Here is a 17,799-nt window from a genome sequence, read left to right as displayed (position 1 = left end):
AACGGAACCACTAGACATGCAGGTGGGGGCATTGCACACAGAACGCATTCAGTTGCTAGTGGTTTCCTCCCCCCATGAGCCGGTGGTGCTGGGGCATCCCTGGCTCTGCCTACACGACCCAGACATTTCCTGGAGAAAAGGTGAGTTGACGGCCTGGAATGCGACCTGCCTATCCCGTTGTTTGAGTGTTCCCTGCAGAGCCACCTCAGTGGAAAGCGCCACGCCCTCAACCACTCCGGAACCCCCGTCCGCTTACTCCCAGTTCCGACAGGTCTTCAGCGAGGAGAAAGCATCAGAGTTACCACCACACCGCCCGTGGGACTGCGCCATAGAGCTGATCGAGGGAGCTCCGCTTCCGCGGGGACGCGTGTATCCTCTGTCCGTCCCGGAAACCGAGGCCATGAATACCTACATCGATGAGTCTCTGCGTCAAGGGGCTATCCGCCCGTCGACATCCCCGGCTGCTTCCAGCTTTTTCTTCATTGGAAAGAAGGACGGCGGCTTACGCCCCTGCATAGATTACAGAGGACTGAACGCCGTCACCATCAAGAACCGTTATCCCTTACCTCTCATCTCGGCAGCGTTGGAACAAATCGGACAGGCCTCTATCTTCACCAAGTTGGATTTGCGGAGTGCGTATCATCTCGTGCGTATACGAAAAGGCGACGAATGGAAAACCGCCTTCATCACCCAACGCGGCCACTACGAATATCGAGTCATGCCCTTCGGCCTTACCAACGCACCCGCTGTCTTCCAGGCATTCATGAACGACATATTCCGGGACATGATAGACCGGTTTGTAATAATATACCTCGACGACATCCTGATCTATTCCGGAAACCTAACAGAGCACGTTGGCCACGTCCGACAAGTTCTACAGCGGTTGCAGCAACACAAACTGTATGTAAAACTAGAAAAGAGTGTGTTCCACGTTTCCAAGGTGGCCTTCCTAGGATCGGTGCTGTCGCCGGGCTGTGTCCAGATGGACGAGAGCAAGGTATCGGCAGTACGTCAGTGGCCACCCCCAAAAACAGTCAAGGAGTTGCAACGATTCCTGGGGTTTGCTAACTATTACCGACGGTTCATCAGGAACTTCAGCACCATCGCTGCCCCATTGACCGCTCTGACCAGCCAGAAAACCCGGACGTTGTGTTGGACAGACGCTGCCAAATCAGCGTTTGAGAGACTGAAAGACCTGTTCACCAGCGCTCCCATACTCCACCAGCCTGATTCCGGACTCCCGTTCGTAGTGGAAGTAGATGCCTCGGAAACGGGAGTAGGGGCGATTTTGTCACAGCGCGTTGGCACACCCCCCAAATTGCGCCCCTGTGCCTTCTACTCCAAGAAGCTCACCCCCGCCCAACGGAATTATGATGTCGGGAATCGAGAGCTCCTCGCGATTAAACTGGCCCTGGAAGAATGGAGACACTGGTTGGAGGGAGCCCTTCATCCCTTCCTGGTACTCACGGACCATCGCAACCTGGAATATTTGCAGTCGGCTAAACGTTTAAATCCCCGTCAAGCTCGATGGTCTCTTTTCTTCAACCGCTTTCGCTTTTCAGTCTCCTACGTACCAGGAAAAAAGAATGCCAAGGCTGACTCCCTCTCCCGCTTATTCGAGCAACCGACCTGCCCTCTGTCGCCCGAAACAATTCTGCCCTCCACCTGCCGTGTCGGACCGATACGCTGGGACATCCAGGACACCATCGAGGAGGCCCTGTTGACGGATCCGGCCCCGCCTACCTGCCCACCAGGGAAAATTTATGTTCCTGCAGCCGTTCGTCCGCAATTATTGCAATGGTGCCACACTTCGTTAGGAACTGGGCATCCGGGCATCACCCGCACAACTAAAATCCTGGGTAAGCGGTATTGGTGGGCGTCTCAGTCCGACGATGTGCGCGACTATGTCCTGTCCTGCCCTGTCTGCGCCCAATCGAAAAGTCCCCGTCACCTACCTGAGGGGCTGCTACAGCCTCTACCTACTCCTCACCGCCCCTGGTCACATATCGCCATGGATTTCATAACGGACCTACCAGACTCCAACGGATATACCTCGATTCTAACCGTAGTCGACCGTTTTTCTAAGATGTGCCGTTTAATACCCCTAGCTAACCTACCCAATGCCACAGAATTGGCGGACCTTGTTTTCCAACAGGTGTTCCGGCAGTTCGGGATTCCCGAGGACATCGTGTCGGACCGGGGACCCCAATTCATCTCCCGGGTATGGAGGGCTTTCTGCGACCGACTCGGGGTATCAGTAAGCCTATCCTCCGGGTACCATCCTGAGACCAACGGTCAGACGGAAAGACTAAACCAGGATATAGGAAAGTATCTGCGACAACAGTGTCATAAGCAGCCACACGACTGGAGCCGGTTTCTCCCGTGGGTAGAATATGCACAAAACTCACTCATTCACTCCTCCCTCAGGCTCACTCCTTTTCAATGTGTCTTCGGTTACCAACCCCCTCTTTTCCCATGGGATACAGAACCTGGTCCGGTCCCTGCAGTAGACGAGTGGTTCAGACGCAGCGCGAGAGTCTGGGAGACGGCGCACCGGCATCTCCAACAGGCGTCAAGTGCGCAGAAGACCTACGCGGATCGCCGCCGGCGCCCGTCTCCCCTCTACCACCCCGGCCAGCGGGTTTGGCTGTCAACTCGGGACATCCGCCTGTGCCTCCCGTGCCGTAAGCTAGCCCCCAAGTACATAGGGCCTTTCAAGATCACACGACGCATAAACCCCGTTACTTACCGTCTTCAGTTGCCCCGCCAGTACAGGATCTCCCCTACATTTCACGTGTCTCTCCTCAAGCCGGTTCATTGCAGCCCCCTACATCCACCGGTCGCCCTGCATCCTGCCCCACCTCCTTTGGACGTTGATGGGGGACCGGCGTATGCGGTGCGGGACATCCTGGATTCCCGCCGCCGAGGCGGGCTCCTGCAATACTTGGTAGATTGGGAAGGTTATGGCCCGGAGGAGAGGGCCTGGGTGCCCGCTCGCGACGTCCTGGCCGCGGACCTCACTGCGCGGTTCCACGCTGCGCGCCCGGATCGTCCTGCTCCCCGTCCGCGGGGTCGTCCACCGCGGCGGTCTCGGCCGTCGGGGGCCGGCCGTGGGGAGGGGGGTTCTGTGAGGTCTTCCCGTCGCTCCCGGTCCGACTCCTCCCTGCCACGCTCCGCACCTGCCACCAGTTCACTTCCCAGCACGCATGAACGCACCCAACACTCCAGATCCCAATCACCTGAATACTGAACACCTGTGCCCTGTTAATCCCTCTATTTAGCCTGTGCTCTTCCTCCCCTCCAGCGTGAGGTATTGTTCCCTGTGGACCTGCCAAGCAATCGATCGCGCGCTCTCATTTCGTTGTTGATTCCCAGCCTGTTGTGTTCTCTACCCTCTTGTCCCGTCCTCTCTCCTCGTTTACAGTATCCTGCGTCCTGACCTGTTCGTCTGCCCGTCGTGTCTCTCCCTGCCTACCCTCCCGGTGTAGTTACTTGTACGGACTGCCTTCCCGGATCACCGACCTCTGCCTGCCCCTGGATATCCTTACCGTCTCTCCCAGCTGTACTGTAGTCTCCGCTGTATGATCTCCCGGCTTCCTGACCTGCTGGCCTGCATTTCGGTTTCACGTCTCTGCTCATCCCTGCCTGTGCCTTCGCCCTCTAGGACTGATCTTCTGGTTCCCGACTCTCTGCCTGGCTTTATCGTTTGTGTGTTAGCCTACTCCCTTGTGCGACGAAAAATAAATCTACCATTGCACTCCTGCAATTGGACCCACACCACTCTGGTCCTGGTGTTTGTTACAATCTCCCTATTAAATGCAACAGTTAAACTTGAATATATGTGCTAAAGGTGTCATGTGGAAAATTGTCACCTGAGTTTGTGGATGATGATCCATGTGGTGCAGGGAAATCTTCGAAAATGGTCATCCAATCTGCATTATAACAATGTTTGACCAAAACATCACCAACATTTCCGTAACAAAAATTCTCAGCATTTAATCTAAAATGACCTCTCCTCCCTGACTATGGGTCTAACAAAAAGGCAGAAGGACAGAGAAGCAAGGTGGACAAAGCATCATCCAAACCAGTCATAATCACATGTTTGTGTGTTCTGTGTGTACAGACTCAGATAATGGGAAATGTTGCAATTCTATCAGGGTTAAAAATAGAGGCAGAACTGAATGTGTGTTTTCAGTACCAACCAATCCAGTTAAACACGACATCATGATTTCACATATGATTTGTTTTTTAACTACACTTAGGAGTCATTGGGGTGACCTCAAGTGCATGTGGCGTGTGTATGGTATGTTGATTTGTGTGTGTGTTATATGTGTGTGGTTTGTAGGTCTAGTTTGTGTGCATGTAAGTGTGCATGTTTCTTTGTAGCGAGACTCCTAAGAGGGGAGTGACAATATGGGATAAATAAAGAGGCAGAGCTCAGAGTTTGCCAGAAGGCTGACCTGACAGGGTCACACACAGGACCAAGCAGGAGAACCTCAGCATTTAACCCTTTATTACCAATGGAAGAAAATGAAGATGCTCAATATTGTTTTCAAGATGGAAACTCTTCTTGTGTTAAATATTCTTTGTCAAAATATTTTTACATAACACTGTACATCTTCTTCTCACTCATTTCAGCGGTTACAGTATTTTTGAACCTACTGGTGATCATCTCGATCTCTCACTTCAAGCAGCTCCACACTCCAACCAACCTGCTCATCCTCTCTCTGGCTGTGTCAGATCTCCTGGTGGGACTCATTGTGATACCAGCAATGACTGTAGCAATACTGGAGTCATGCTGGGTATTTGGGGAATATTTCTGTCCGTTGCTTCTCTACATCAATTTTTTATGTACGTCTTTATCTCTTGGAAATTTAGTCTTAATATCTATTGACCGTTATGTTGCTGTGTGTGATCCTTTAATGTACCATCTGAAAATAACAGCAAAAAAAATGGTGTGTTGTATTTCCATTTTCTGGTGTTTTTGTATCGTATATGATGCTGTTGTTATAAAAATAACTGTAAATGTACAGGTACCCAGTAGATGTTTTGAAGAATGTTTTTTTGTAAAAGGAAATATCTGGATTGATATATTTGCTCTTTTCATTTCATTGATTGTTCCATGTTCCATAATTATTACACTTTATTTGAAGATATTTGTGGTGGCCAGATCACAGGCCAGACAGGTCAATTCAAATAAGGCTGTCACTGTACCTGGTGTCAAAACTGCACAGGCGAATAAGTCAGAGAGAAAAGCAGCTAAAACGCTAAGTATTGTGGTTTTTAATTATTTTATTTGTTGGATTCCAATTTACTTTGTCAAATATATTTATTTTGCAAGTGGCAATTCATTATCAACTTTCATATGCTTTCTGCCACTTATTAATTCCTTTATTAATCCAATCATTTATGCTTTCTTCTATCCATGGTTCAAAGTTACAGCTAAACATATTTTAACTATGAAGTTGAGGCATTTGTAGGACATTTCTTTATGCTGATATGTGATTAACAGGTTTAATATAGTTATTGCATAATGTATTGCTGTTCTATTAGCTTATGTTTTGTACCAGAACTCTGACATTGTCATCATAGATATACAAGGTGTTGATCATTATTTGACCAGATGTAATGAGTTGCAGAAGGCGTACACTTACTTGGAAATATGTATTCAAATCCTTTTAGGTTGATCAAGTCTATTGTTTTTCTAAAATATATTTTGAAGACTAAATGAATGTCTACCGTATACATTGTGTAACAGCCCACTCTAGTGGCCTGTTTGGGATACAATGCCTTCAACAAGGGTAGTGAAGTGTATTAATGTATGGGAAAAATCTGATATATTATGAAGTCCAAAAATAAACCAGTTATTCACTGGGGGCCAACAGTTTGGAATTATGTACAGATTTAGCTGTTTTGGAAGGAAATTAGTACTTTTATTCACCCAAGTGGAATTCTACTGATCACAAAGTATACTTAGGACATTAATGATGTAAAAAACAGAAGCATCACTATTTGAATTATTTTTTTTTTTAATCAAATCTAGACAGTCCCCATTTCCAGCAGCCATCACTCCAATACCTTATCCTTCAGTAATCATGCTAAATTACTCAATTGGTACTAGAAAATCACTTCCCATTATATAAAACACAGCTAAACCAATATTGTCAGCGCACAGTTCTAAAGCCAGCATCTGTGATGGTTAGGGGGGTACATTAGTGCACATGGCATGGATGACTTGCACATCTTTGAAGGCACCATTAATGATGAACAATATATACAGTTTTTGGAGCCACATATGCTGCCATTCAAAAGTCTTTTCAAGGGAAGGCCTTGCTTACAATAGCGTAAAATCAGTGCCATGAGACAAAGCTCTCGTCCTTGCAAAAAGTATTTCTGTACTTGCAAAAAATATTTGCAAACCTGTAGAAAAATATTTGTGTCTCTGTACAAAAAGGTGGGACCAGCTCTGCCAAAACCATCACAGCCAATTAAATCAAATGAAGCCCATCACAGGCATTTCTGTGTCCAGTATCATTCTTTGTCCATCACACAAAGAATGCCAGCAAAGAAGAAGGTGAAGAATACCAGACTGCTGTTCAATTGCTATTAATTTAGTAAGCAGTTCCCTAACTATTCTTCAAGTTAACATGATGCCGTTGTTAATGTTAACCATCTGAACACTCAACTTTTTACTAATGTGTTAGGGATGGATAACGAGAGATCCTCCAGTGTGTGTGATGTTTGGTGAATAAGCTCATTGTCGTTCGTTACTGTGGTAACCGTGGAGATGTTTTGTTACTGTAAACATTAAACAGGTTTTTGTTTCTTCATAGAAAGACAGTAATACGTTGTTGAACTTACAATATAGTAGTCAAAAGAGAACTTTCTTTTGCTTATTTATTCAAAGCATTGCATCTGGAAAATGATAAACACATTGAAGGTAGAATTAAGGAAATGAACCTGTGCACCATTGTGATAAAACTATTTGTCTATCCACACCAGGTTTGTCCTTCTAGTAGTTCTTCAACTTGACCACTGTCGGGGAAGAAGTCAGCATGACAACACCTGTGCAAAACCCGCTATGTATTAGACACTGTCTTTCTGTGGATGTTTGGCTAAAACTCGGTATGTATTAGACACTGTCTTTCTGTGGATGTTTGGCTAAAACTCGATATGTATTGGACACTGTCTTTCTGTGGATGTTTGGCTAAAACTCGGTATGTACTGGACACTGTCTTTCTGTGGATGTTTGGCTAAAACTCGGTATGTATTGGACACTCTTTCTGTGGATGTTTGGCTGGCCTTTGTCTACAGTCAGTTTCAAAGGAATGGTTGTCACACCAAAGGGTGTGATGACTTCCTGCAAAAGATGTAAGTAAGGGTCTACATGTGATCTGATTGGTAGTTCTCACAAGTTTGCATTCCAACCGTTGATGGTTGGTACAATGAGAAAGGTACACCATTGTTCCCTTTCTGGTCTTTTGGCAGTGCTCTGTGCTTACTGCAGATTAGGCACTAACCTACTCTTGAATGTTCAGCTTGTACTTGCAAGCAAACAAGCAAGTTTATTTATATAGCACAATTCATACATCGAAGCGATTCAATGTGCTTTACAAAGAAAAAATATATGAAAACAATAACATAAAAACAAATACTCGAATGAAAACATCAAAGCAAATGAATACATCATTAAAAAAATATATAATACCATAAGAAAAACATTGTACTTGGTACTTTAGGGGTTTTAATATTGGCAGTGTAGCCAAAACTTTGCCTCTTACTGAAGGAAGAAGGTAAACTGAACTGTCTATTAATAATAACAAAATATGTAAAAATCTGAATGATCTGATTCTTTACATTACTTTGGAATATTCCGGGTGCAATGGTACTTTTATGGCAGCCTAAGCTGATTGCGCTGATATTTTAAAAATATTTTTGATTCATGTATTTTTTGTGCTCTTTTTCTGGAATAATATTTTAGTTATGAGTTGTTAGAGTACTGATCAGATGTATCTCAAAAACAAAATACAGTGGGGAGAACGAGTATTTGATACACTGCCGACAAAAATCCAGAAAATCACATTGTATGTTTTTTAAATAATTAATTAGCATTTTATTGCATGACATAAGTATTTGATCAACTACCAACCAGTAAGAATTCCGGCTCTCACAGACCTGCTAGTTCTTCTTTAAGAATCCATCCTGTTCTCCACTCATTACCTGTATTAACTGCACCTGTTTGAACTCTTTACCTGTATAAAAGACACCTGTCCACACACTCAATCAAACTCCAACCTCTCCACAATGGCCAAGACCAGAGAGCTGTGTAAGGACATCAGGGATAAAATTGTAGACCCGCACAAGGCTGGGATGGGCTACAGGACAATAGGCAAGCAGCTTGGTGAGAAGGCAACAACTGTTGGCGAAATTATTAGAAAATGGAAGAAGTTCAAGATGACGGTCAATCTCCCTTGGTCTGGGGTTCCATGCAAGATCTGGGTTCTTGGGGATTATTACTGTGCGTTGCTAATATACATAACTTGTTTATGTACTTCTATATCCGTTGCTCATTTGGTCTTGATATCTATCGACCGTTATGTAGCTGTGTGTTATCCATTAATGTACCACACAACAAAAACAATGACAAGAAGTTATTGTTGTATGTCCATTACATGGTGTTGTTGTGTAATAGTAGCTACTGTAAGTTTCATTGTACATTTGAAGGTAGTCTGTAGGTGTTTTCAATAATGTTATTTGGTGAAGGGAGATACCTTGATTAGTGTTGTAGGCCTTGTAATTACAATGGGTATCCCATGTTCTATTATTATAACACTTTATTTGAAAATAATTATGGTGGCCAGATCACAGGCCAGAAAGATCATTTCTAAAGGGGCTGCCACTGTGTCTGGTTTTAAATCTGTACAGGCAAATATGCCTGAGAGAAAAGCTGCCAAAACTCTCGCTATTATTGTTTTTAACTACCTAGTTTGTTGGATTCCAATTTAACCTAGCATGTTTTGGGGGGAATGTTGCCAGTGGTAATTTATTATCTGCTTTCATATGTTTTATGCCACTCGTAAATTCCTTAATAAATCCAATAATTTATGCTTTTCTTTATCCATGGTTCAAATTGACAGCAAAAGGTATTTTAACTTGGATATTACCATGTTTATATTTACTATTTTTTTTCAATCCTGATCCTGAAAAACACAAGTTTGATATAGTTTGTTATATGGTGTTGTTGATGTAATTCTTGCTCAGAACAAGTTAAATTGGGGAACAATGGCTTCAGCTGTTTTAAAGTAGCAATTTTCAGTGTAATACTGAATGATTACCAGGTCTATAATGTACAGTTTGAGAATATGATTGTCCAATATTAGAACATAGATTTCTCAAATGGATTTCTCAAACCATTTATTCCAAGATCAAGTCTAACTGTTGGAATGTACTGAATAAACAAAAATATAAACACAACATATAACATTTTGGCCCATGTTCCTTGAGCTTACATGAAAGATTCCAGAATTTTTCCATACACACAAAAACCTTTATTTCTGCAATCTTGCATTTATATTTTTTGTTTACTGTATAAACATATTCTAAACATGTTAACGTTTGAATGATTTGTCTACCAAACACAGCTTTTAGCATTTCATTGACAAGGTAAGCAAACCAAAATCTTAATACACAATGTTGCTCAACATTATATTTAAGGGTCACTAACCTTAATTTACAATAAGGGTAAGTTGTCCAAAGATTTATTACTTCTTCAGATGAGTTGGATGTAAAGACACTGGGGCTAGACTCAGATGAGTTGGATGTAAAGACACAGGGGCTAGACCCAGATGAGTTAGATGTTAAGACACTGGGGCTAGACCCAGATGAGTTGGATGTAAAGACACTGGGGCTAGACCCAGATGAGTTGGATGTAAAGACACTGGGGCTAGACCCAGATGAGTTGGATGTAAAGACACTGGGGCTAGACCCAGATGAATTGGATGTAAAGACACTGGGGCTGGACCCAGATGAGTTGGATGTAAAGACACTGGGGCTAGACCCAGATTAGTTGGATGTAAAGACACTGGGGCTAGACCCAGATGAGTTAGATGTAAAGACACTGGGGCTAGACCCAGATGAGTTGGATGTAAAGAAACTAGGGCTAGACCCAGATGAGTTGGATGTAAAGACACTGGGGCTAGACCCAGATGAGTTGGATGTAAAGTCACTGGGGCTAGACCCAGATGAGTTTGATGTAAAGACACTGGGGCTAGACCCAGATGAGTTGGATGTAAAGACATTGGGGCTAGACCCAGATGAGTTGGATGTAAAGACATTTATCTGAACTTCGTTTTGTCCTTATTACAGTAATTCACGAGCATCAATGTCATTGTGCGCTTACAACCACACTTTCTGACTGAATTTAATGTCTGTCCCATGGTTTTAAACGCAGATGTGTCACCCATCTGTATATTATGAGTCTTTTAAATGATAAGGCAGACATTAGAATGCCTGCAGATTAGCCTAATTAGCCTGCATGGTGTGAACCATCCCCAGAAAGAGTGCATCTTCCTTGGCGATGGCCAGTCAAAAACGTTATGCTTTTTGGCAATGAGACAAAAGAATACTGGGAAGAAAACTTGGGTATGCATTCACATCTTATCTTATCACTAGGAGGACTCCTAAACTACTAGAACTCTGACAACATTACTCCCAAGTTTCACATAACAATATTGTTATTAAATAGAGTATTTTTAGAAAATATCAAAATAACAAATAAAAGATGCATTGTTTTCAGACCTCAAATTATGCAAAGAAAATGAATTCTTATTCATTTTTCAATAACAAAGTACTAATATTTTTACTTAGGAAAAGTTCAGAAATCAATATTTGGTGGAATAAACCTGAATTTTGATCACAGCTTTCATGTGTCTTGGCGTGATCTCCACCAATCTGTCACATTGCTGTTGGGTGACTTTATGCCACTCCTGGCACAAAAAGGTGAAGTAGCTCAGCTTTGTTTGATGGCTCATGACCATCCATTTTCCTCTTGATCAAATTCCAGAACTTTTCAATGGTTTTCAGGTTTTCAGGTCTGGATATTGGGTTGGCTCATTGACCTGCCTCTGTAGCATGGAGCATTGTCCTGCTGGAAAAAACAATTCTCAGAGTTGGGGAACATTGTCAGAGCAGAAGGAAGCATGAGTTCTTCCAGGATAACCTTGCACTTGGCTTGATTCATGCATCCTTCACAAAGACAAATCTGCCAGATTCTAGCTTTGCTGAAGCATCCCCAGATCAACAACGATCCTCCAACAACTTTCACAGGGGGTGCGAGAAACTTTGGCTTGTAGAAACTGTTGAAGTCTAACACTTCCCCGAGTTGGTTTGTTGGAAAGGAGAATAAAACACCGGGAGTCAGGGCAATTACCGTATTATATGTCCATTTATTACAGAAGCTTCTGGAGACACGTGTCGCCGCACGATGTCTAAGGATCAACATTCAACAGATCATTTTATACTTCTACTACGCCCAAAAGATAGAGTCGTTAAATTCACAGAACAAGTATGCTATTGGTCCAGTTCCAATTCTATTCCTTATACGGATAAACGCAAACATCTTCTTGTCTCCTCCTGGTATCTGTCTGGCCTGTCAGACTATGTGTGTGTGTGTCTCTAACCTGTGTCCTGTTTCTCACAAAACAGACATACTAAATCTTTCTCTCCCTGGCAACTGCTTAAACAGGGTTTCCTATTCTCCTACTTGCTCCTTCAGTTTCAGCTCATATTACAAACATTTAATATTTTGTTTCATTGGTTACAACAGCTTATAACAATTCACTAACTTATATAATCAATACATCTACATTGGTTACAACAGCTTACAACAGTTCACTAACTCATACAATCACTACATCTACAAAACCCTTATTTTCCTCACTCAATCCTTTGATGTACTACTTGCACAGTTTTTGCAAGAGGATAGTGATGAACACAGCAGTGGTTTTTATACTTTTCCTCATAAAATTAGGTTTGGTTTCATGTAATCACATAATCAGTACCTCATTAAGTAAAATGAGGTGTGCCTGTGTTGGAATTTAACAGACACTGGAATAGAATGGCTACCATACATGTAGAGATGCTGATTTAAGAAAAAATAGCAGTGTTCTCTTCATTTTGTCCAGTGCTGTATATCATCCAGGTCAAAAGCTCATTCACAAAATAAGCCAAGGAGGGAAGCCTGCCTTGCAGAAAGCAATTGGCTGAAAGGGCTGCCTTGCAGAAGGTGATTGGCTGGAATTGGATTGTTGGAACATAATTGTCAGGAAAGATTGTAAATTGGCATTCAACTGGCACTGAATTGTCTATGTTACTAAAAAATTGGCTTACACAGCATGAATATAGGGGACAAGACCAGAGTTGGGGAGTAATGAATTACAAGTAACGGATTACAAAAGAATGGTAACGGTAATCTATTACGTTAACAACTAAAATATTGTAATCAGATTACAGATACTTTTGGAAAAAACTGTGTTGCTAGTTTCGGGTCTGACGGTAGATTTTTTACTTACAATGATCCGTCTTCTACTGATTTATTATCTTGATGGTCCCAGAGATATAGCCAAGCATTTTTTTGCTTGATAAAATCAGTTTTTAAAATGTTCTTCACAGCGTTGTAGAATGAAATCCAACTTGATCAACTCTGAGCAAAACTATTCATGATATTCAAAATTCATATTCCCTTCTACTCTTTTCCTATCTACTCCTGCCAAATATTTGCTTATCAATGAAACAAGTACAGAAAGACACGGCTGTGGGACTTGGAATCATTACGACAATCTAAATCTAAATAGTACATTTTGTAAATGTTAATGGTGTCTAAATACAGTGGATATAAAAAGTCTACACACCCCTGTTAAAATACCAGGTTTTTGTGATGTAAAAGAATGAGACAAAGATAAATCATGTCAGAACTTTTCCACTTATGTTTGTGACCTAAAATGTGAATAATTCAATTGAAAAACAAACTGAAATCTTCAAGTGGGAAAAATGAAAAATATAAACCTTACAGTAACCTGGTTGCATAAGTGTGCACACCCTCTCATAACTGGGGATGTGGCTGTGTTCAGAATTAACCAATCACATTCATACTCATGTTAAATAGATGTCCTTACACACCTGCCATCATTTAAAGTGACTCTGATTAATCACAAATAAAGTTCAGCTGTTCTAGTAGTAGTAGTAGGATTTTCCTGGCATTTTCTTAGTTGCATCTCAGAGCAAAGGTCATGGTCCGCAGAGAGTTTCCAAAGCATCAGAGGGATCTCATTGTTGAAAGATATCAGTCAGGAGAAGGGTACAAAATTATTTCCAAAGCATTAGATATACCATGGAACACAGTGAACACAGTCATCATCAAGTGGAGAAAATATGGCACAACAGAGACATTATCAAGAACTGGACGTCCCTCCAAAATGTATGAAAAGATGAGAAAGAAAACTGGTCAGGGAAGCTTCCAAGAGGCCAACAGCAACATTAAAGGAACTGCAGGAATTTCTGTCAAGTACTGTGTGCTACATGTGACAACAATCTCCCGTATTTTTCATATAAATGGGCTGGCATTCATATGAAAGACATAAGCCTTTTCCTACAAAGAAAAACATCTAAGCCCGGCTGAGGTTTGCTAAAACAAACATCAAGTCTCCCAAAAGCACATGGGAAAATGTGTTATGGTCTGATGAAACCATGGTTGAACTTTTTGGCCATAATTCCAAAAGGTATGTTTAGTGCAAAAACAACGCTGCACATCACCCAAAGAACACCATACCCACAGTGAAGCATGGTGGTGGCAGCATCAAGCGTTGGGGCTGTTTTTCTTCAGCTGAAACTGGGGCCTATGTCAGAGTGGAGGGAATTATGAACAGTTCCAAATACCAGGCAATTCTGGCACAAAACCTTCAGGCGTCCGTTAGAAAGCTGAAGGTGAAGAGGAAGTTCACCTTTCAGCACGACAAAGACCCAAAGCACACATCCAAATCCACAAAAACATGTCTTCACCAGAAGAAGATTAACATTTTGGAATGGCCCAACCAAAGCCCAGACCTGAATCCAATTGAACATCTGTGGGGTGATCTGAGCACAAGAGATGTCCTCGCATTCTGACAGATTTGGAGTGCTTTTGCAAAGGAGACTGGGCAAATATTGCCACTTCAAGATGTGCCATGCTAATAGACTCCTACCCCAAAAGACTGAGTGCTGTAATAAAATAAAAAGGTGCTTCAACAAAGTATTAGTTTAAGGGTGTGCACACTTATGCAACCAGGTTAGTGTGCGTTTTTTATTTTTTATTTTTCCCCCTCAAAGATTTCAGTTTGTTTTTCAATTGAATTGTTCACGTTATAGGTCACATTAAAGGTGGAAAATGTTCTGACATGATTTATCTTTGTCTCATTCTTTTACATTACAAGAACCTGGGATTTTAACAGGGGTGCGTAGACTTTTGATATGCACTGTAGTATTGCTTACACTTTGTGTGTTGACTGTGGTGTTTGCACATATGATGTTAGATCAGTTTTGGCTGCTAACTTGGCCCTTATTGTAAATAGTTAATCTATGTGTAAGGAGGCATTGGATCCGCCTTTTTGTCGCGCTTCCTGTTAGTACCTTTATGAAGGGAAGCAAATTTTACACCTGTATAACATTCCTGGGAGTGTGTAACCTTTATTTTAAATTACCTTTGCAATATTGTATGTTTTGTACAGGTATGAAAATGTGTCCAAAGTGTCCAATTTGACACAAAGTGGCCAATCTGTAAAGGACAATTTGGCCTTGCTTTACAAATGAATAAGTAGATCGCTGAATTTTTCATCAAATGGCCTGAAACTTTACCCAGACCCTGCTGACATCTAGTGGATCAAGTGGAACATGCCTCCAGGTTCCTAATCCATGTTTGGCTATCCCCACTGCAATTCGAACATGATGAGGGTTTTTTTTTATATAGAAATATATTGTGTTATACTTTCCTGCATTAATTTATAATTCCTACAAACAACAGTGTTTTCAAATGGAACATGACATTTGTTTCTACTACATTCAGGTCATGAGCTACAAGCATTTAGATTTGGGTACATAATTTTAGGCGCAAATTTACTTTTTTTGCCCCTTGACTAACAGGTTAGGCAAATATTTCTTTTGATAGCTGTACTATGGAGCTGCCTTCAAGATAAAACATACAGAATAAATCATGATATTTAAGGAGAAAAGGTGTGTTGGAAAGCACTCTACCGAAGGATAATGATATGCATTTGATGCAACCACTTTAAGCTAAAAGTGATGGTGTAAAATCACAATTTATTTATTTTATTTGCGTTTTGAAAATCCATCGCTGGTGGCCCTAATAATCACAGGTTACGTTTGCACGGTTAAAACATATTTGTGTGCAGATGTTCACGATTACAAACATGCATTCGCATGCCTGGGGTTTCTGCAATGTTTTGACAATGTTTGTGGTTGTGGAGCGAAATATCAGACTACTGTAGATTAATGTACGCGCAAAAAGCTACGGATATCTTGATTTTTATATAGAACAATGTCAATACCCCTTTTGATAAATTGCCATTTATTTTTCACCGTTTTGAAGCAATTAAAAAAATGAATAAAAAATTTACACAAAATGCTACCACATCCTTCGATGTTGGGTTTTGTTCAGATAAAAAGAAAGATTCTGGAAGATCAAGGGTCATTGGATTAATTGGAACGACTGAATATCTGACAGACCTTTAGTGTGTAATGTAGAGATGTAGCCCAATCATATTGAAGTAGAAAGCAATTGTTTAGAAACCCTTTCTAAAGGGGCTGCACAAAAACCATAAGGTAAAATGCTACATCAGTTTTTACCCATAAAATGCACTGGACAGCTACACAAACTTTAACATTGATTGATTTCGCAAAATATGTTTATAGGCTATTCCTATTTGTTTTCTAATGACTCTAAGTAAGAAAGTAATCTAAATGTAATTCAAAAAAAGCTATTCAGATTATGTTACTGAATCTGAGTAATTACATTACATGAATACAGTTGTGGACAGGTAACTTGTAACTGTAACAAATAACATTTAGAAAGTAACCTACCTGGACAATATTATTATTATTTTATTTTTTTTAAACCCTACCTAGTGCAGCTTAAGTGTCTGAATGCTGTTGCTTTCTCATCATGAAGTCTAGTTTGTAGATTTATGTCAACCGAAATATAACAAAAAAAATGCCTTTTCAGTGGAGGGTTTGTCTTCAGCAAACATTCACGAAGTAAAGGGGAGGATGTTCACAGGCCAATTAAACAGTGAGTGATTGTATTATACAGTATATACCGTATACTCATTTGATTGATAGTGATGCCCTACACAGGGAGGTGATCATCACACATATTATATTACTCAATTAGGGCACTCAAAATATGATACATGAAATTACTCCAACTACAGTCTAATATTCTCAGATGTATATTTTCTCTGTTTGTTGATATTCACGACATGGTTTGTGGGTACAGCGACATCCAATACAGTCATATATTACATCACTTTTTATTTGATTATAATACTGTTCATCCATTTTTGTTCTGTTGTACTGTGTGTGTTCTCTGTGCATATAAAAAGTGTGTGAGTGTTCATATCTATGTATGTGTGTGTGTGTGGGGGGGGGGTGGGGGGTTGGGTGGAGTGCAGAGAGACTCTGTGCAGGGGAGTGTCTGTCGATTAGTCAGTTATAAAAACAGCGGCAGAGCTCAGAGTTTGTCAGAAGGCTGACCTGACAGGGTCACACACAGGACCAAGCAGGAGGACCTCAGTATTTCACCCTTTACTACAAATGGAGGAACATGAAGATGACCAATACTGTTTTCAAGATGGAAACTCTTCTTCCAGAACGGATTCACTACCAACATCTATTTATATAACAGTATATGTCTTCTTCTCACTGATTTCAGTCGTTACAGTGTTCTTGAATCTACTGGTGATCATCTCTATCTCTCACTTGAAGCAGCTCCACACTCCAACCAACCTGCTCATCCTCTCTCTGGCTGTGTCAGATCTCCTGGTAGGACTCATTGTGATACCAGCAATGACTGTAGCAATACTGGAACCATGCTGGGTTCTTGGGGAATATTACTGTGGGTTGCTTCTCTACGCCACTTTTTTACTTAGTTCTTCATCTCTTGGCAATTTGGTCTTGATTTCTATTGACCGTTATGTTGCTGTGTGTAATCCATTATTGTATCATCTGAAAATAACAGCTTCAAAAACCTTACGTTGTATATACATTAACTGGTGTTGTTGTATCATATATGATGCTTTCTATATAAAACTAACAGTAAATGTACATGTACCCAGTAGATGTTTTGAAGAATGTTATTTTGTTAAAGGAGATATCTGGATTAATATGCTTGACATTTTAATTTCAATGGTTTTCCCATGCTCTATTATTATAACACTTTATTTGAAAATATTTGTGGTGGCCAGATCACAGGCCAGACAGGTATATTCTAAAGAGACTGCGCAAGCAAATAAGTCAGAAAGAAAAGCAGCAAAAACTCTAGGCATTGTGGTTTTTAACTATCTCATTTGTTGGCTTCCAATAAATTTCACCCAGTTTTTATTTTATCTTTCTAGTGGCAACTCATCATCCATTTTCCTATTTTTCCTGCCACTTTTTAATTCCTTCATTAATCCAATAATTTATGCTTTTTTTTATCCATGGTTCAATGTGACAGCTAAACGTATTTTAACTCTGAACATAAGGCATGTGTAG

At 41.3% G+C, this 17,799-nt stretch overlaps 2 protein-coding genes across 2 annotated transcripts; both read left to right on the top strand.

Annotated features, from left to right (window-relative positions):
- The first annotated feature begins 4,520 nt into the window (after positions 1-4,520).
- On the top strand, positions 4,521-5,480 carry LOC117593492 (trace amine-associated receptor 13c-like). The gene has a single exon (XM_034288886.1). The coding sequence runs from the start codon at positions 4,521-4,523 to the stop codon at positions 5,478-5,480; it is 960 nt and encodes a 319-aa protein (XP_034144777.1).
- An 11,380-nt stretch (positions 5,481-16,860) lies between these two features.
- Positions 16,861-17,799, top strand: LOC109614765 (trace amine-associated receptor 5-like). Its single transcript, XM_020040863.3, has one exon. It carries the CDS (start codon positions 16,861-16,863, stop codon positions 17,797-17,799), a length of 939 nt encoding a protein of 312 aa, XP_019896422.3.

Source organism: Esox lucius, chromosome 20 (assembly GCF_011004845.1).
Source record: "Esox lucius isolate fEsoLuc1 chromosome 20, fEsoLuc1.pri, whole genome shotgun sequence".
In the NCBI taxonomy this organism is placed as follows: Eukaryota; Metazoa; Chordata; class Actinopteri; order Esociformes; family Esocidae; genus Esox; species Esox lucius.
The sequence above is the reverse complement of the archived record's forward strand: the minus strand, read 5'-3'. Positions and strand labels throughout refer to the sequence as shown.